Source organism: Buteo buteo, chromosome 2, assembly GCF_964188355.1.
Source record: "Buteo buteo chromosome 2, bButBut1.hap1.1, whole genome shotgun sequence".
Classification (NCBI taxonomy): domain Eukaryota; kingdom Metazoa; phylum Chordata; class Aves; order Accipitriformes; family Accipitridae; genus Buteo; species Buteo buteo.
In genome coordinates, this window is record NC_134172.1 from 43787305 (window position 1) to 43808498 (window position 21194).

Below are 21194 nucleotides of genomic sequence, written 5' to 3' on the forward strand. Positions count from 1 at the left end.
AATATGAATGCTCACGGGATATTCACATACTGGAGTGGCAGGGACCACGCTTGTAGATCAGATAGGTAGAAGAAAGCAGGATCTTTCATGCTGCTAAATATGGCAGGACCAGAAGTGCTGGAGGCTGTGCTGTGTGGCTGGGACAGCAGGGCCCGGGGAGAGTCACTCAGGGCATCTGTGATCTGTGCAGGAATGCCACCAGGGAAGATGCGCTGGCAGGTGGGGCCCCTGGAGTGTCTTAATAAATGGCACTGTAAAGTCAGGTCACTGAATTTGCATGCCTAACAACTGGATTTATTAAGAGGCCAGGTTGTGGCATAACGGAAAAGTACGTTATAAAAAAATCCCCACCCTTCATTGGGCAACCGATAGAGGATATTTGTGGGAATAATAAAATCTGTGCTACAAATGAAGCAGTTAGCTGCTAAGGAACAGAAATTGTATTATGAGACTAGAACAGAAGGATAACCAAAAGATAGATGCTGTTGTCTTCTGATTTACTGCAAACAAATCTGGATAGCTCTGCTATGCTGGTAGTAGGATGCTGAACTTTTATTTCCTGGCCCTAATCACCTGATATGAATAAAGGCTTCAAAGGGCTACACTCCTGTCGTATGGCCAAGATCAGTATCCACTGACTCCGTTGACTTATGTTACATGACTCTGCAGGTTAACAGTACAGATTTGCAATTGAAACTTGGCAATTTTCTTGATGAAAGGCATGAAGGAATATGATGCGGCTCGCTCTCTCCCAGTTCTAAACTGAGGGAGATGCAGCAGATGAGTGTAAACACTTCTTTTCTGCCGTTCCAGTTGGCAAATACAGCTTGGTATACACACAGCAAAGGCATTTGCTGAATATGAAGAAATGAAGAAGCCTTTTTTGGTTGGTTTTTTTTTTTTTTTAGACTTATCCTTTGAAGTTAGTCTACGTTTTAACACTGAAATGCTAAAATGGTCAAAATGAAAGCTCTCTGAGAACCTGCTTTACGAGTAATGGCTCCCCTCAAGGTTATGGAGGCCTTTCAAGGTTCATTCTTTGAAATACCTTTTGACTTGGCAGGATCAGGATTGTTACCATTATTTGCATTGGAGTAGTGCTTGAAGGTCCTGCAGCACCGGTTACTGTACAGCCTGAGACCCTGCCCAAAATAGTGTCCTGTCTAAATACTTGAGATGCAAAAGGGTGGGGGGAGAAAATACTGTCCTGATGGTATGTCTGCCTGCAGTGGAGCAATGGCCAGATTTGTTCTTGGAACTTCATTAGGGTAAGGATATCGGAGCAGAGAGTGTGTTTAACTGCTTCTTGTACTCATGAGGTGGAGGGCAGAGTTCAGCAGGACCCCTCTTCTCCCAGATGTGACAGGACAGAAGCCAGCTGTCCGTATCACTCTTTTCACTGACAAGACTCATCACAGCAAAAGCACTTTGGCTTTAGAGACTTCTGCCAACTCAGCTGCGCCTATCAGGGCTTGCACCTTGTCCGAGATAGCTATTGGCAGCAGCAGCCTGTGCCCTAGGCATGACTCTTAAAATGACTTGGTCTGAGGCATCTTTTAGGTGACCTTGTGTGCAGTTTGTCCATTAATAAGACCTTGCAGATTGGGCTTCAGAGCTCCAGAACCTCTACTTCTTGCTGGTTTCGTTGTTATTTTAATCATACTGTAGGAATCCTGAGCAGTACATAGTGAAAAACTGTGGGATCCTCTTTTAGCTTTTGAAATAACAGAAAAGGCTCATTTTGGATCGGGCACCCTCAAGCAGAAACCAGGTCTTAAATTTTCATCTTCTGATGTCCCTGTTGAAAGTGGAATGCCCCTTTTCAGACTAAAAGCAAACCTGAAGACTTAGAGGGTTTTTTGGTTTTCAGCCCAAATAATATATTACCTTTTTTTTTTTTTTTTTAAAGACCTAGACAGTCTTGTAGAGATGAACTATAACTTGATTAAAATTAATGCTGGAAAATTTGTAATCAAGAATTGAAACAGAATAACTTATATTTAACATCATGGCTTTAAGGCAGATGTGTGCAGCTAGCAAGACACAAATAATAAAAAAGAAACCCTCAAATGTGGAAAACATACTTTCTTAAGTCCTTCTGAAAATCCTGATGATAATATCTCAATCTGGAGTTATTTTGGCAGCCTACATTTTAATCCAGGTATGCTGTGTTCACTCGTAATAAAAAGCATTCCCTCCTGAACCTCGATGCATACCCAGCCCTATGAGGAAAGATTTTTGACTGTGGTAATTCGTTCTGCGTCAATTAACAATTGCACATGGCTTCCCCTGAGCCTTTCCCTCTGTCCTCCTGCCCTGAGCCCACTCCAGCCCACTCCACCTCCGTGCCGTCAACCCCCGGGTAAAACAGCGATCCAGCACAGCGAGTGCCAATATGTGAAATAGTAGCGCGACTTCTTTGCTTTGTGGTGTTGTCTTTGCAAGGGAGAAAATGGGAGTCTTCACACAAGGGAAGACTTTGTTCTCCTCTTTCTGTTGTCTGTGATCCCCACCTGTTGTATATATGGTAAAAATATCTGGGACTTATAACCCAGCAACAGTACGCAGCCAGAGTCATGTGTGACCGGGTCAAACACACACTCGCTGGAGGGTCATGGCCAGGTTACTAAGTCAAGGCTGGCAAGTCTCCACGATAATGTTTTCTTTCTCTCTCACTCTTTTTTTTTTTCTTTTTTTTTCCCTCCCCTAGTCTGTCTTCCAAACAACAGTTTAAAAAAAAAAAACCACCAACAAAAAACCCCTCATAACAATGCAAACTATTTAAGCATGACAAATTCAAAGAAGTTTTTTATTAAAAAAAAATTGGATGGGGGGGGCTGAGTCAATGATATTTTGGATTTAATTTGATAGTATAGTTTTATGTGGCACATGAAAGAGAGAAATTTGTATTGAAACAATTGAGACCCACTTTCCCAGTTCCTGGCTCTTTCCTGGAAGATGATTAAAAGCAGACTTTTTTTTCCAGACGAGACATAAAAATTAAATGATCTACAGTATATAGTTATTTTTTCAAATGTTTGGAGGCTTATAAATAACTTCTACAATCAAATGCACACATACAAGCAGCAGAGGATCTGGTTCTAATTACTTGTACTTTAGTTGAACTTTGGCGTTTCCTTTGACTTTCTGCCTAATGTATGTGAGCTGTGTGCCTTGCACTCCTGCAGTGAATTCACAAAAAAAAAAAAAAAAAAAGGCAAAAAATCCAGACTCTTGTTGGTGCCAACAAAAATGAGGGTTAACAGAATGTTTTGACCAAATGCAACACTTTGCTATTCACCCTAATTAGCTGAAATTGCTGCTTCCCACCAGGGACCCTGAGCTCAGTATTCAAAATTCCCTTGAGGCTATCCAGGAAATGCCATTTGCTTTACAACTTCTTATTCTTTTAAGACTTAACTGTCCAAAGTGTGCATTAACATACAAGCTTAATAATCTAAGTTTCTAGCAAAATGCAAGGCATTTCCATAGTGCCTGCCTGTTTCTAGTTGGTCACAAAGTAAAATACCTCCTCCATCTGTCAACATGGTTTAGCTGGCAGTAAATTAGCTCTCACGAAGCACGCTGTGCTTTTAAAGATCTTATCTGCTGCTTTATCTAGCCTTTAGAAATATTTCAGACATTTTAGGAATTGTGATTGTTTGAGCATCCCTGTGTGCTTAAGCTGCATTCAGGTGTTGGGTGACAGCACTGAGGCTCTGTTTTCTTAGGTGAGTAGGGACCCTGAAGTGTCACATCCCACAGGACAAGACAGCAGGGCATGGAAAGAAGTTGCCCCCTTTTTTTTTTGTTCTTTGAATTTTTCCTAAAATCGTAAGACTTCTTTAGAAATGCCTCTTCTGGAAATGTCAGCTGTCTGCCTCCCATCCTTTCTTTTTTCCACCATGCATGTGCAGACATGCATAGAAAAAAAAGCAGGTTCTGCTGTCATGCGTCCGCTGGCCACTGACATGATACAGAAATAGCACTTTATACCTGCTGAGCATGAATTACTACAGATGCCTGCACTAGATTTCTGCACTTCCATGCTGGCAGTACCTACATTTTCAAATAAAGAGTTAAAAAGGCTAAATCCAAGGAAGAATAGTAAGTCAGAAGCAGGAATAGGAGTTGAGCATGTGTAACCTGAGTTCAAGCCTTCTCCAGAAAGCCATACATCTTGCCTGTGATCAAAAGTGAATGATCCCAAACTGGGTTTTCTTGCAAACAACAACAACAACAAAAAACTCTCTAGAAGGTTGTTCAGCTGATGCAAGTATTGTATTGAATAGCTTAAGTCCTTTCAGGAACATATGTGTGTATATGGGTATTTTACAGAGGTCATTCTGGTTTACATTGGCTCTTTCCTTCTTGTATACCTTTTCAAATCATCCAGAAGAAAATTCTCTAGCAGCACCTTCAGCTCTTCAGTTGCTATGTTGTGTATTTATGAACTGAGCTGGTTGCTTAATCTCTTTTGGGTATCGCAAGTTCCTGGTGCTTGGCCAGTGCCTGACAGACCTCTGTTGTATGTATGGTTCGTGGTTTGAACACTACTGTTGGATGCTGGCGCTTGTTTAGATGAAATCATGAAAAAAGCAGAAGTGTATCGGTATTATTCCTAAAAGACTGCTCTCCCCAATCTGAAATCACAGAAGGATTGCAGGAGTGCAGTTGTTTTATTGAATGACACAACCTTGTTTTCCCATGGGGAGCCTAAAAACTGCCTTTTAGATGGACTGGGAGAGTTGAATGAGCTAATACGAAACACATTGTCTGCTGGTATTAGAGTTTTAAAGCTTAAATTTTATTATTCTATAGGCTGATTGGAAGCCACCATAATTCATGTAAGAGCATGAAATAAGGCGAGGAATGTTTGAGACCTCTCAAGGGTATTTGATGAATCTAACTTTAATTTAAAAGTACTAATAGATTATTGATTCAAGCAGGATGGCTGTGCAGAGATCAATAACAGAGCACTCTCTGTCTCTCTTAAATACCAAAAATTACTGCTGAAAAGACATGATCATTCTCATCTGTGTTTTCATTAAGAAAAAACTTCATTAAAGTTTTCTTGGTGCAGTAGGAACCTGTAGTTTTTTGGTTAGCCAAGGTTCAGTGTATTTAATACTGAAAAAGATAAGTACAGTTCTGGACGTTGTCTTAACGTCACAATATATGGAGCCACTTTATTTTACTTTTCTGTTTTTTTCACAGCCTCCTTATTGTTAGATATATAAATAAATTGTTCCCGTTGGAAAGATATTTCTTTGCTTAGAATCACAGCCTTTAACACTTCACTCTAGCATTTATTTTCTTCTCAAGAAATGTCTGTCCTTGAGGTTGATAGTACCTTAACCCAAGTAAAAATTGCAGGAAGGGGCCCTTCTCTCCCAAGTAATCAGAAGTTGCATCGTGCTCCGTGATGCCCTCTGTGAATTCTACAGAACACGAGCTGACAATGAATCATGAGTTTAATACAAATGTATCATCTTTGTAATCTGAAAAATATAATGTACAGTAAATCTTGTCTAAGATTTTTCCATTGAGTAATATTCTTTAGGGTCTGCTGTTAGTACTCTTGAGATTTAGCTCTGCTGATAGTGCCTAATATTTCTGGATAGATCTGAGTTCACAGATCCTGTCATTTCTGCATATGTGTTGAAAAGTTAGAGGGATTTATCTGAGAAGCAGCAGACGGCTAGGGGAAACATGAAAATGTATTGCACATCTACAATAAATGTGAGGAATGATGACAGCATATCACAGAAAACTAATGCAGATGTTTTGGAAAGATGTAGTTCGCAGGTCTTATCTTGCAGCATAGAGCTTTCACGTCCTTTCCCTGAAAGGGATAACTGGCTTTTCAGCAGGTTCAAAACAAATGACCATCTAGAAATATTAAGGCAATAAAGGGATGTGGGGTCATAATGTGTAAGTAGCTCTTTCTCAGAGAGGTTTCCTGATGTTACAAATCCTAAGGTAGGTAAAGAAGTGTTGCTGGGTTGTGCTAGTTTTACAGATTAAAAAACGAAAGACGACTTGTTCAGGTAATTTTCACTTCAGGTCTTATAGTTAGTCGTTTGTCTCTTTACATATGTCCTGATGCATGCTGCTGTCCTGCTGTGGCAGAATTGCACATTGGAAGTATTACCTTTTGTAGAAAAAGGCAAGACATACAAGGGCTCTCCCAGGATCACGTACAGATTGGAAGGGCACATGCCACAAACAGTTTCCCTTTGAAGGCTGATATCCGGTGCACACACATGGATCCCACGCAAATCAATAGGCTAAAACCAGAACATGAGCCCAAAGTTGTCCGTTTTTGGAGCCTGGTAAGAGATTCAAGCCTTATATCTGATGTGAGCTGTAGCTTTTGTGGTGTTGAGTAGCTGGATCATGAAAAATGATTGGGTACTTTAAAATATACTTTTGAGGCTATAGCATGTAGCCCTGTCATTACTTCCCTTACTTTGGTTCCCTTTAAATTTTGCTAGGAAAGACAAATGAATGTTTATTATACAAAGAAAGATATGGGCCAGTTTGATAGTTGTAATACAGTAAATAAACAGTTATTTAAAATTCATTCATTAATCATTCAATTATATTTCTTTTTTCTTTTGTAGCAGTTGAAACTCAGAGCACCAGTTCTGAGGAACTTGTTCCGAGCCCTCCTTCACCACTTCCACCCCCTCGTGTTTACAAGCCCTGTTTTGTCTGTCAAGACAAGTCATCCGGATATCACTATGGTGTCAGTGCTTGTGAGGGATGTAAGGTGAGTGCCATCATCAACCTTTCCTTTTACAGGACAGCATTTCATTTTAGAGAGGGGCAAAACAATGCAGTTAGGTGTAACTTGATTGTGTCCAGAGACGCCAGTACCTTTCTTGTGTGAATTAATTCTGATTCATGAGTAAAGCCAAGTAAATGACCGTCATGCCTGGAATTATTTTCCTTCATAACTGCTGCCAAAGTATGTCTTTCAGGGACTTCCGTAAGTATTGACTAACATGAGAATGTGATCATAGATGTAGACATAATCAAAGAATAAAATGAAAACACTTTGAGACTCTTCACTGTCCATCTGTAGGTCAGGTATACCCTGAGAACTCACATGGTCATTGTCTGCTCTCAGCCTGGCTTCTTCTGTGTGCTGCTACCTCTGTATATCCAGGGGGTGGAATTTGGGAACAGGTTCTGATCATCTGGAATTTTTTGCCCTAGTCTCTTAACTATCTAACTAATCTCAAATCAAATGGGGAATTTGAGGATTAGCAGGTTGGTATTTGCAAAATTTAATCTAGCAGACTACAGTGCTGGCACATCTGCTAGCTGCTTTCCAGTGCCATGATTGTCAGAGCATGAATTAACTATCCATAGGATGCGGTAATACAATACACCGTTCTAAAGTAGAGAATGTCTAAAGATGAGATAGTCATCAGAGAAGCAACGTCAGCTAAACCATGTGTGTATGGCAATAAAGAGAGGCATACACACAGTGAACAGTATGGGTGCAAAGAAGGAGGTAGTGCGAAAAATGCTAGAGAAAAGATATCATAGGACAGATGCTCTCACAGTTAACTTTATTAGTTATGGTACCCTAGTGCAATGTTCTTTTTTAATAATTAAAGAAAAGACCTGTGATTTTCATCCTTCAAATTAAAATAGTTGTGTAGTGCTTAGTCCAGTGAAGATACTAACGCATGTCAAAAATGTGACAGGTGCTATTTCCGTATAAATGAAATTATTAGAATAAATTAATAAAAAGTATTTTGCTGGCTTATTTTTGTGAAATGTCGTACTATTTTTCAGATACTGTGCAGTTAGCCATTTTTACTTTGTCCTTTGAACCTGCAACTTCTTCTGTGCTGTTGTGGTTTAGCCCCAGCCAGCAACTAAACACCACACAACTGCTCACTCACTTCCCCCCTCACCCAGTGGGATGGGGGAGAGAATCAGAAAAAAAGTAAAACTCATGGGTTGAGATAAGAACAGTTTAATAGAACAGAAAGGAAGAAACTAATAATGATAATAATAACAATAAGAAAATGACAATAATAATTATAAAAGAATTGGAATATATGAAACAAGTGATGCACAAGGCAATTGCTCACCACCCTCCGACTGATGCCCAGTCAGTTCGTGAGCGGTGATCCCACCTCCAGCCCCACTCCCCCCAGTTTATATACTGGACATGACATCACATGGTATGGAATACCCCTTTGGCCAGTTTGGGTCAGGTGCACTGGCTGTGTCCCCTCCCAACTTCTTGTGCCCCTCCAGCCTTCTTGCTGGCTGGGCGTGAGAAGCTGAAAAATCTTTAACTTAGTCTAAATATTACTTAGCAACAGCTGAAAACATCAGTGTGTTATCAACATTCTTCTCATACTGAACCCAAAACATAGCACTGTACCAGCTACTAGGAAGATATTAACTGTATCACAGCCGAAACCAGGACAGTTGCTCCTGGCCTTTTGTATTGACATAAAATATCATAGTCCTGGGTTTGTATCAAAAAACTGTAGGATTGGAGTCTTGTTCCCCCCATATTTTATAACTGAAGTAGTGAAAGTAACTATTTAAGCTCACCTCAGTTTTAGAATCTCTTTCTGGTGTTGAGGTTTTCCTTGGATATCATGTTTGGTTTTTTTTCTTTTAGCTGCCACAAAACTATCAAAATTTAAGTGTCTGTTAGGAAGAACTGTGGTAAGAATATTCTGTAGCTGATTCCATTAAATGGGAAATCTCATCATACTCAGATGCCAACACACAAATGGTGGTGTCATTTGCTCACCCACACGTTCCCTCTAAGCACAGATGTAATTGCAGACTGTAGCAGAAAGGTCACATGTCCCTAAGACTTCATTATTTTTGAAAAATATGCAAAAATATACTGTAGAGCTTTTATTGGATACTGCAAAGCGTTTTCATAAATAATTAAAGTAAGATCATACTTGTCAAAATACATGAAGAAATCTATCTTGTGTTAGCCACTATTCAACAACAACAACAACAAAATCATGTTCAGTTATTTGCTAATTTGCAAGATGGGATAATTCAGCACTTAGCAATAGCTGCTTGTCGTGGTTTAACTCCAGCCGACAACTAAGCCCCACACAGCCACTCGCTTACTCCCCCGCAGTGGGATGAGGGAGAGAATTGGAAGAGTAAAAGTGAGAACACTCGTGGGTTGAGATAAAGACAGCTTAATAGGTAAAGCAAAAGCTGCATGCGCAAGCAAAGCAAAACAAGGAATCCATTCAGCACTTCCCACGGTCAGGCAGGTGTTCAGCCATCTCCAGGAAAGCAGGGCTCCATCACACCTAACAGTTACTTGGGAAGACAAATGCTATTGCTCCAAACATCCCCCCTTTCCTCCTTCTTCCCCCAGCTTTATATGCTGAGCATGACGCCGTATGGTCCAGAATACCCCTGTGGTCAGTTGGGGTCAGCTGTCCTGGCTGTGTCCCCTCCCAACTCCTTGTGCCCCCCCAGCCTCCTCGCTGGTGAGGTGGGTGAGGAGCAGAAAAGGCCTTGGCTCTGTGTGAGCCCTGCTCAGCAGCAACGAAAACATCCCTGTGTCATCAACACTGTTTTCAGCACAAATCCAGAACATAGCCCCGTACCAGCTACTGTGAAGAAAATTAACTCTATCCCAACCAAAACCAGCACACTGCTGTTAAAAGGGGGGGGGGGGGGGAGAAAAAAACCCACTGATTAGTTACATATAAAACCTGTCAGTCTATGAGAAATAACAAGTTTTTAAAGCAGTAACTTAGCTGCTTGAGACTGGTAATATTTGGGTTAGTTGATGCTAGCTCTTCAACAGATTGGACTAGGACTTTATGAATCTCTTCCACCAATTAAATCAAATTCCTTAGTGAGTGCTAGAAACTGGGAAAGAACATGATGAGACCACTGAGTCAACCAGTGGTCCCATTGGTGGACAGTCATGTACTACATTTGCTGTTGAAAGTTGTCTGAGCTTTTAGGTCAATGGAAGTGGTGTGCTGGATGACAGCAGGCAGCAGTCAGTAGGTGAGCACAACACCAGAGACAGCCTCCGAAACCTCTACGTTGCCAGTTTCTGCTCTTTCTCTGAAGAATGTTACCTTTTTCTCTTGAGTCCTTTTGAACCGTTTGGTTTATTTTTCTTTTCCTTCATCTTTGCTCTACATTTGCTTTCACACAGTCATTTCTTGGTCCTGTACCATAAGAAAGCTGCCACGTTGTACTTCTTATTTCTAGCCATCCAGGCTCCTGCCTGTACTCAAGTCTACCTTCACCCTTGGTTCCCAATATCAGTTCTTCATGCTTCTCTTTCTTGCTAGCTTTCTTTGTACAAAAATTTAGCCAGTTGCTTTGCAGGTTTCAATAAGCATTGAGCACTGCCACTGGGGAAGCCTTGTCTCCTCTGGATCTCTGCCTTTTAGTTGGTTAACCCAGGTTTTTTAGAGTGCCTGTGTTTCACTGAAGGCTTCTGCTCGGTACAGAGCTGGAGTTTAATGCTGATTCTCTGGTGAATCAGGGAGCAGTAATAAGGAAGGATTCATGTTACAGCCTTTCGTCTAGTTAGGAACACAAATTTATTTCTCCTTTACCTGAACACACGTGTCCATGCAAAGAACTTTATTTTCTTTGAGATTTGGAGTTTCACTGAAGCTGACCAGCGTGTTCAAAAGCTGTTGGGATGGGGAGAGGCAACCTCGCTTACGGACAGCTGGGTTGCACGAAGCTCATTCCATAAGAAGCTAGACTAAAATGTCAGCTAAATCAAGTATTAATTCTCCTTTTTTTTCTCTTTTCCTCTAACCTTGTTGCCTTTTCTCTTTCTTCACTCCTATTCCCATCATTTCTTTCTTCAACTGATTTGCGATCTCTGTTCCGTGATGTTAAACCTTAAATTCATTCCTTTTTCCTCCTGCATTGCACCTCCCTCTGCTCTGAGGTCCTTTTCTCAAGTCTTTTCCTTTTTCCTTTCTGACTCATTTACCTTTTCCTTTGAACTCCTGGCAATCTTGTTTCTCAAGGGAAACACAATGGAAAATTCTACTCATATCATAGTTATCTAATTAGGGCCCTGTTCCTTTTCTTTTTCTGTGCTGGCTTTCCCTTGGTTTTTCTTCTAGTTCTGTCTTTCCTTCTCCTTTGCCTTTCTTCTTTGAGCTCCAGTGAAGCTGCTATCACAGTGATCACTAGCAGTCTCCATCTAGTGCAAAGAGACAGACAGCTTTCTGTCCTCCAGGTTTTGGGTTGATGACTGCCTTTGATTCAGCAGGCCTTCTTTTTACCGGTTTTCAGGGCTCTTTAGATTCTCCTCCTACTTTGCTTAGTGTTTATTCAAAATCTCCTTAAATGGTTCTTTATCCACTTCCTGATGCTGTTCCCTGAGGTTCAGTTCTTTGGTTTTCTCTCTCAAAAGCATGTTACTGACCTGTTTTATGGTAGACCAATGGGGGAGGTCATGGCAATATTCTGCTCATAAAGGGTGTATTCTTAATGGAGACCCTTCCAGCCAGGAGCCCTTGGAGAGCTGTGGATGGTGATGATGACCTTGTGATGCTCAGTTTGGGAACCACTGCACTGGAAATTTTATCGTCCCTCAATTGTAACCAACCCATGGATGATTTCCAAAGTTACCCCCATCTCTGACTTCTCCCCTGCTGTCTTCCCCTGGTGTATCCTCTTGCTCGCCTCACTGCTACCTTGGACGCAGAGTTCATGAAGACAGAACTTTCCATCCTCTCTCTTTGTGACATCACCAACTGTAATCTCATGGCATGCAGTTTTTTCAGACGTCGTGCCATGATGACATAATTTCTGATCTGCAACATTGTAATTCATGATTTGTTGTCCTTTTTCCTCCAGAATCTGCCTTCAGCTGCCTTCATTGTCAAACCATTGCTGTGGTCTTCTTGTGTGGTGATTAGGTTGGTCCCTTCTCCTGTCCTGCCTTCCCCTTTTCCCACTCACCATTGTCCTTGGACCTTATTTTTTCAGGTACCTGGGAACAACTTCCTAACCTCCTTTGCCAAACACTTTTTTCAGTATTCTAAGCACCCTTTTTTTAAGTGATCCTTCTGTCTTATTCATTACCTGAGTCTTCAGTACTGTGCCTCACTAGAAAGACTGTTCTGTGGCCTGTTTTTGGCTAGTCTTTCAAAGTTTTTAGGGGCTGGAGTGTTCCATAATATGCACTTCTGAACCACAATGAAAGTTTAGGAGCTGTCTAAATAATTTTAAGCTATCTTGTTTTCTAATTTTAGTATGTTCATGCTGAAAATTTTATTTGCAATTGTTAGAGTACCTGACTTCTTGCTTTCCAAATTTGAAGTTTGGGAGCTTTCAGAAGATTGATATCCTAAGCTTTTTCTCAATTTGGTCAGTCAAATTCAGCAGTCAGGATTTTTTTGTGTGTTTTAAACTGGTTTAAGAAAAAAAAAATCGTGGCTTTGTGTTTATTTCTGGGTGTTATGCTGCAAAAGGCTGATGTGCCTCTTAGCCTGTCGATGGCTTTGTGTATATATTAGAATCCCAAACCAAACTGATCTTCACGGCGCACTTGTATTTTGTGAGAAAAATTCCAGAGCCGGTCCATCTTTTTATGTGTAAAATACAATACATTGATAATATTCAGCTTATTTACAACTTTCCCATTTTGTAAACTGTGGCATTTCAGAGGCAGGTTTTGGAATCTACTCGTGTTTTTCATGACCTCAGTTAAAGACTGCTGAAATCTCTTCCCCACCCTGATCTCTGGGTGTTGCTAGACAGCACGCAAATGAATTCCATACAAAATGAGCAACTTGGATTTATCCAGCTGGTACAAGTGGTTATAGGGCTGTCACTGAAAGCTCAGCTCTTTGGTCCTGACTTGTTTCGTCACTGTAACCGGGTTTGCAGAAAGGAAGACTGAGAGTAGCAGGCTGGATTCCCCACACAATGCCATCGTTGTGTGGGCAAGGAGGAGAAGATGGTGTTCTGGCAGCTTTCAGCTGTCTCTGAAAGCCTTGTCTCTTGTTCTGGCCGTTTAAAAGACGGCATTCCTCTGCTGGCAATCCTGCCTGGATTCCTGGCTTGAACTCGGTGGGCAGCAAAGATGCCTGGAGCAGTTTCAGGAGAGAAGACAGCACAGCATATAAGAGGGTAGGTTTACGGTCCAGCAGTTTTGTCTGAATGATCAAGGTGCCTCTCTGCCTGTTGTTGATGCTAATGGACAAAAACGTAGATAAATCTACTTCAATACCGAGTGATCCCAGGTTGGCTTTATCATAAAGGAAGAATAGCTTTCCTTCCATCAGAGTTTTCATATAAAATCATATCTAATATGGGATCCTTAAATTAAAAGGGTAGCCACATTTAATATATTTTCAAACGTCTTCAGCTATGAAAATATGCCTATTTGTTTGACACCTTCCTGGCTCAATTTTTTATTATTTTTTTTTATTGCAAAGACTTTTAGCAGTACGGAAAATAGGCGTTGATATAAACCCTGAAGTTTAGGTCTATAATTGGACTGACTGCCACAAAAAAGATAAGATACACATAGGAGAAGAAAAGAAAAAAAAAAGAGAGAAAATGAAACAGTTTTTGCTTTGTCCAGATTTGCTGATCCACATGGATGTTTAGCTTGGGAGAAAAGCTGTCATTTTGTTACAGCTTTATCTTACTTGCTTACAGATGCAGTGGGAGGCTGTCCTACCACCCAGCCCGAGGCCCAAAATTGGTTGCCTAACTTTGAATCAGACTGGGCGCTCTCTGCAGTCAGTGGAGAGAGAGGAGCTCCTCTGATGGCTGATTCAGAGCACCTACACTAGATCTACTCTGCGTCACCCTCCAGAGCAGCCTGTCCCCATGAGCCATTGGGTAGATGCCCAAAGCATAGCTGTGTTAATATTCTCCATGATGTCCCCCACGGTTATGTCCCTCTGGACACTGAGAGGGTTGGTGTTCCCCCGTTGCAGGACGTGAATCTGTGGTCAGCACTGGTCAACAATGGATTTACAAAATGCTACTGACAGAGAGTAGAACTGGTTTTGATTTTATTTATTTATTTGAAGTTTGATGGCAAGGATATTATGCTTGGGTCTGCAAGAAATGCTGATGAGCGGCCTAAAATATTTTAGGGTTTGTCATAGCCAAGTTCCCTTCATGGAACAGTGTCCTTCCGGACAGATGCCTTTTTCTTTTAATAATGCCTCTTAAATCACGTGAGGACAAATTTGCATTTTCTTAAGCAGTTCTGGGATTGTAGAGGGATCTTAAGCAGCAGTTCTTTTTGATAACACCATTCTTGCACGTGTTAGCTTCTAGCTATAATGTAATTACATTTAAGTCTGTATTTATGCCCTTTTACTGGGAAGTAAGGATCCAGACATAGAATTTTATCAGTTACATAACACTAAAAAATAAAAGCAAACTTCATAAAACCATAATATTCCATGTATTTGCTTGGCTTTGTTTTCCTGGCAATGTTTTAATCACCTACAACTGAAAAAAAAGCAAGAAATGTAAAGCTGAAAATATGTGCATGGTATGATTTGTATCAGGGAAAGAAGTAATGTTGTTTGCAGCAATGCAATTGTAAAAGCTTCTATTGGTTCAAAGAAAAATATAGATCAGCTTGAGTGATCAAGCTGTATTTGTCTCCATTTAAGCTGTATTAGTAAGTGACAGTGCCAGCAGTAGAGATGCATGCTGTTGTTCATGCACAGCTATGAAAAATTCCTCAAATCATGGAAAATTGCTCCTAGTTTCAGCTAAATCAACAATCATTTCTTAGAAGGTGAAAAATGTATTTTTAGATACATTTTTGCATTCTATTAATATCATCAGATCTTAAACTGTAAGCACTTTGCAGTGTAGCAATGTTGAAAGCCATTTGTTTGCAGAAAGCAGTGCTATATGCAGAAAGACATTAAATGAGTTGCAACTGATATAAACATAGTACTGAAAACCTGGAATTTTTATATATTTCATACTATCAGAGGAGACCTGATTGTTTTAATGCTGTCTTTGCAATTTTAGTTTTTAAAATAAGAAAACCAGGAAAGCTAGGTGTCCTGTGAGAAGCTGGTATCCATTTCAGTAAGTTCTTAATTAATTTTTCTCTTTGTTTGGAAGGTAAAACTTTTTCCAGATCCTGAATTTATTTCAAATTTTTGAAGTATGGGGAAGCATATATTTATTGGAAGTCCACTGAGAACAAGTAAGCATGATGAAATAGATGGGATCAGGAAAAAAAAATTTGTCTTGCCGTGTATTTTAAAATCTCTTTCTGGGTTGTGTGAATGACATGAATGAAGAAAAAAAACCTAATTGCCAACCATGAGAGATAACAAAAATGAAAATTTTGGTGTGTGCTTGAATGCCGTATTGTGATTTCCAGTGCTTTGGGCCCAAGTTGTAGATTATACCTCTGCTGCTCCCCTGCATTGGGCTTCTGGAGCAGAGGCAGACAAAGAGCAGCAGCGTCAGTAGGGGCTATAGGACATACATCCACAGCTAATCTTCCTCTTATCTTGCCCGTTTTCCTCAGTCATAGATCAGGGGTTCATCTTAAACTGTGAGAATAGTTGTTTTTACTAATTACTTTCATTTTTTTCTGGCAGTGGTGCTGGTGCTATAGAAGTGCAGAGATTATCCCAAATCACTTTCTAACCATGCTAACCACACTGCTCCAGTTATTCGTAAGCACAAGGGCTAATGTCCTGTGGAAACAGGAACTGGAAAATACTCTCTTATTTTGCATAAACTGTGAAATAACGACATATAATTGTTTGGCTTAAATTTTTCAGTCCCTTCTTGTGCAAAATTCCCGATATACTGTCAGTGAAGGCTTTCTCAAAAAAGAACAGCAGCATCAGACTCTTAAATGATCTTGCTTTGGTAACCAGCCACATTTTGGGGCACTGCTTTGCCGTGCTGCGTACCTGGAAGGTTTCTGGCTGTACCAATTAGCGCTCCTCCTGCATGTGGCCATCTCCCCTGGACAGTTTGGATGCAGCCATATTATTAAACTAAAATTGTTGAGTCTTACTCTTCTGGCAGTGTCTACTCCTTTCTATACCTGAGAAGGTGCGTCGTAAAAAGAATAAACTTCAAATTTACGTGTGTATGTACTTGTTGTTATTGGAGTTGAATCATGGTTTCTTGTACCAAGATAGGTACTGAAAAGTCCTTGTAGATGTGTTTGTCACATTTCTGTCCAACTTTCACCTGCCCGTAGCTGTTGTGGCTTATTAGCAGATGGCTGAGAGAGCCGAGGTTCACACCAGATCAGTACCATGCGCATGGTTTGCAACAGCTTCCACAGAACAAAGTAAATTATATGTATGTGTAAAAAGTGCTGTCTATGTAAATCACATCATGACGTACCGACCAGAGATGCCAGAAGCAAGTGGGCTGCAATTCAGGCTGATACACTTGCCTGCTGAAAAGTCCTCTGGTTTGCATGCAGTGGATGTGGAGTGTGTTTTTATTTTCCTGTAAGTAGGTTCTAATGGATTTTACTTTTTCAATTTTCTTCACTAGAGAGAGGGAAAACCCTTTTATTTTGTTCTCATCTTGTCAATCTATTTCATAGCTCTCCATTAGTTTAAGAACCACATGTGGCCTTTAATTATAGTTATGGAGTACAGGCTGTCCTCTGCACACCCAGAAAGTTGCTACAGTCTAGGAAAAAAATGCAGCTTTCCACCATGTTTAATACAACATTTTATAATATGATCTGTAGAAGTATTGTTTGCAGAGGTAATTCAGCAGATAAGGAAATATGGGTATCTGAGCAAACTTCTCAGAAATAAGTACTCTGAGATTTTCTATTAACAGTAATAGCCTACTTTTTTTTTTTTTCATAGTATGCTGTATTTATTTATGCTTACTGAACAACAATTACAGACATGTAAAATTACATAGCTTCCATTTTCTAACCCTGGAACTTTTTAAAAAGAAACTGTTTAATGAGACATTGATAGAGAAGGATATACAAGCAGTTGATCTGTTGAATTTAAATTTAGGATAGCTTGCTGGACCCCACAAGAAAGTGCACTGTTTTCCCTGGAAGAGAGGGCGAGAATAGAACAGTTTGCTGAGCGTAGTTCTGGCTGAGTGTTGACTTTGGTGCTGGTGCAATGGTTGGGGTCACTGTTCTGCTTGCTTAGGCATCTTTTTAAATTACAGTTTGCGTCTTTCTTAACAAGTACTTAAAGATTTTCTGATTGGCACATCTTAGAGAAGTAAATCCAAAATTAAGGGGTATCATAAATGTACAAAATGGGATTATCCATTATCTAATTCTGTTCACTTACATGTTAAATAGATATTTAGATGCTCTTTGTTTACTACTTATTTTGAATTTATTTTGAAAGATACATCGATCTGTATTTTCTGGTTATTGTAAACCATAACTCAGTTCGTAAGCGGTCAGCTTCTCAATTTGCAGAAATACTTTGATTGGCCTTGGAAAGTGACCTTCCATTGCTCTCTGTGCTTACTGACTGACCTGCTAATGGAAACAGAGGTTCTTTCTAATCCTGAATGAAGTGTTCCTTTGAGGAAGTTTCCTAAAGGGGTATTTTCTTTAGCTTCTTCTGGAAATGGAGTGCAATTGAATTTGCAGCATGGATCCCAGAGCTGTTGAGCTTTGCAGAGCTGCTCTTTGTGAAATTCCAGTCTTGTGCTATAGCAGGAAAGACAATTGGATGTAATTTTCCAAGATTTGGTATTTCCAGTACAGTCAGCTTTACAGATTCTGTCTTTACTTTGTTTATTGTATACATTCTTCTTTTTCTTCCCCCTGTAAAACAAAACAAATGCCTTACTAAAAAAACTCTTCCATTTTTGAGTAGCCATTCCAAAAATCAGAAACTGCCAAAGTTAAGATTATACCCATGTGCCCATCTTTCTCTCTTTGTATCTGGATTTTGCTATAGTCTCTAAGTATGGTTACGTTGTTTCTTCAGTTCCATGTAAAGGACATAGGTCTTGTGTTCTTCCTCCTATTTTATATTATTCTGATTATTTCAGAGGAACTTCTTATATACAGGAGACACCTCTAGGTGTGACATCTGTGCAGCTCAGTACTCCGTTTATAAAAACTTCTTGTAGTGTTAAAGAAGCCATGCATCCAGTTCTGTAATTGGTAGTTTTGGTATATTGGTATAGTAACTGCTTAATTGGTATACTGCTGCAGCTGGTCTGCCAAATATTCAGGGTCCCTACTCATAAATTGTTCTTCCCTTTGATAATATGCAGGAGTCCCCACAATTTCCACAGCTCAATTCAGGAGACAGCTGAGAAGTAGAAAGACATTTTTGTGTATAAAGTCCCTTGTGATTTCATATGGCTATGCTTAAAATTTGTCATTTAATATATTTTAGTGGGAAAAGTTACTATGCAATAAAAACTGTATTACAATACCTACATTTAAAGGGGAAAAGGTACATTGTTTCTGGATCCCCTGTCTAGAATAACGGATACATAAATTACAAGGTGAGATGGCAGTCCCAAGTAGTGCCAAAAAATATAGATTTGGTTGGCTGTAAATGCAGTCGGTGATTTCACTCCAGCTACAGTGAACCTCAGTGACTGCTGGGGACTCCTCCAGTGCTGGAGGGGAGAGCCAGCAGCCCCCAGCCGTGGCACCTGAGCAGGGTCTGCCATCGCCTGGCAGTGGGGAGACTGATCAAATGCTTACGGAGCAAGTTTGTTCCTGTTTCAGAGTCTATTTAAAAGTGACAATTTAATGGGACCCATTACTGTCAGCTGTGGCCGGTTCCCTCTCCCTCCTCCCAGGCGCTTACCAGGGAAAGCAGAGATTTATAGCCATGGTACAACCGCCTTGACGGGCTACTGTTCACTCCTCCCGCGAGTGTCCTGGCTGGGGGCTCTCCAGATGGATCTTCCCAACAGGGGAGAGGTCTTCCCCGTCTCTGGGGTGCTTGGCTTGCTTTGGAGCCCTGTGCACCTATGATAAATATATATGTAAATTATTAGGTCCTTGCTTCAGAGTGCACTGTGATCCTCATGTGCTTTCTGCTGGCCCAAAGACTGGCAGTGCTCCAGATTTAGGAAGATTTAAGCAGAGCGTTTCAGAGAAAGCTCTGCAGCCCATCATTTTTTAAATAAATGAGCACTACCTTTTTTTTTTTTTTTTTTTTTGGATCAGGGGGTCAAGGCATTGCTCAGATGCTGCTGCAAATGGTCTTAACCAGCCCACATTTATCCATAGTGATGCACAGCGACTGCTACGTGTACAGAAACAGAAGTGAAAATTATGGGGTTTTTTGAAAGGAAAGAAGAAGGGGAGTGTTAGGTTGAACAGAAGAGATGCAAGCACAGCACCCAGGAGCCAAATGGATGAGCTAACTAGAAGGACCTTTTATCTTACCCCAAGTCCATGTGATTTTCGTAAACTGAAAGAATGATTGTCTTGTGATTATATGAGCTCTGTGCTTGAATCTGGGCATTGATTAAAGTCTGGCAGGGGAGGGAGAAAACAGGAAAACATCTTGCTAAGATTTTCCTGTGTTAGATTAATCAGCCCCAGCTCATTCATTCATCTCTGAAAGGTCATGTTTTCTCATCGTCAAAGTTGCCCAGTCCCAGACTATCCCTTGCTTCCCTGGGGCTTGGCTGAATGAACAGTGGTGCCTGACAGTGGGCAAGGTGGAGGCAGCGCTGCATTTGTCCTGTAAGCTGTGATGCTTCTTCAGCGTGATTTGTGTCAGTGTTTGCAACGAGAGACGTATCTCCGATTAGTGTTACCTTAAGAGTCCTTATTGTTTGGAGGAACAAATCAGTTGATTTTTCTGGCTCTGTTTGTGCGGTTGCTAATCCCTTGCAATGGCACAGACTGCATTTCATCCACCTTTCTGAGCCTGCTTTTCCATGTTGTTGAGACTGTTTTGACCATCTGTACTTTGACTGCGTATGGGAACTGGGCAGAGGGGTACGGCCACCATCTCACTCTTAAAAATGGTGGGTTTGCCAAGCTGGTCCAGCTCCAACTCATCCCTCTGCTGTCGCCTTCAGTAATGAGTTTCAGCTGCAGTGTGGAAAGGTAATTTTCCTTGACTACTGCCAGTACTAGAGAGCCAGACTTGCATATTTCTGGGTGTTTACTTGAACTCTGTTTTCTAGTTTCCAGGCATCCGAGTTTCACTAAACTCTACGTTTTACAAGGGTTTAGTGGGCAGTTCTGTATTAACAGAGTTTCTTTGTCGCTGAATGTGGGGGAATTAGAGTGTAGCATAAAGTAGTAAGTACAAGATACTACTTGCCAGATTTCAAGAGATCTGATACAACGTATTAGTTTAGAGATCAATTGTCAAAACTAAGAGGAAAAAAAGAATTGTGGGGAGATAATGAACATGAGTCATTCAGATGGATGCCTGAAAAATGTACCAGGAAGCATAATGCTCAAGACATCTGGTTTATTTTGGCATGTTTATGTCCATGTTATTTCTTCTGAATATTTTTGGGTTGCTTTGTGCATTGTTTTCATGTGTCACTTCATCCCTCCTCAGAAACTTCTTCTCTGCTGCGGATCGGGTACATTTTAAAACTCATCCCAGGTTGGACGAAGAGAACAGAAACGTGCTGGGTCTTAAGACAAGCGGGAGCCATGCTGCAGCACGGCCAGAGCCAGCTCTTCACTGGCTGTCCTGGCAGGTGGGTGCTGGCCCAGCACCCACAGGCACCCACCCGGCCGGCCGGGCTCAGGCTGGGGGGCTGCATTGGCTCTGGCTGGGTTGGGGAGAGAGCAGGGAACAGCTGGCTGTGCACGCCGACTGTGCGGATCTCTCTGCTAGAGCAAGGGGAATTGCGCTTCAGCCAGCTTGCAGGCGTATATAAATATTGGTGGCATAGTTTGCATTATTATTTCAGCTGAGCTGTAAACATTCGGTTGCTGATCGTGGGTTAGAAACTAGCGCCTCTATAAATTTCAGACAGTGCAGAAATGCAGAGATTTTTATATTCACTGACAGTTAATGAAAGTCCCCATGCCTCTGCTGATAAATAACTGTGGTGCCAAATATGTGCAGGAACTCTGTGGCGGGGAGGGGACGAGGAGGAGGATGCAAAGCCTGCCTGTGCGGGGAATTTCCTTGGAGCGTGCACATACCTTCTTTCTCCCATGTAGGTTTGTGTTTGAGCTTGCCCTTTCCTCTTCACGTGTTTCCATCTCTGCC

General features: G+C 41.0%; 1 protein-coding gene across 7 annotated transcripts in view; it reads left to right on the plus strand.

Annotated features, from left to right (window-relative positions):
* Window positions 1-21194, plus strand: part of RARB (retinoic acid receptor beta) — a 336213-nt gene that overhangs the window by 258572 nt on the left and 56447 nt on the right. For 6 of the 7 annotated variants that reach the window (XM_075052493.1, XM_075052503.1, XM_075052512.1 and 3 more), the window contains one exon: window positions 6627-6775. In XM_075052493.1, coding sequence (XP_074908594.1) covers window positions 6627-6775 — 149 coding nt within the window. Of the gene's footprint in view, window positions 1-6626; window positions 6776-12951; window positions 13147-21194 lie in introns of those variants that run through there. The other variant, XM_075052536.1, reaches the window with a different exon arrangement.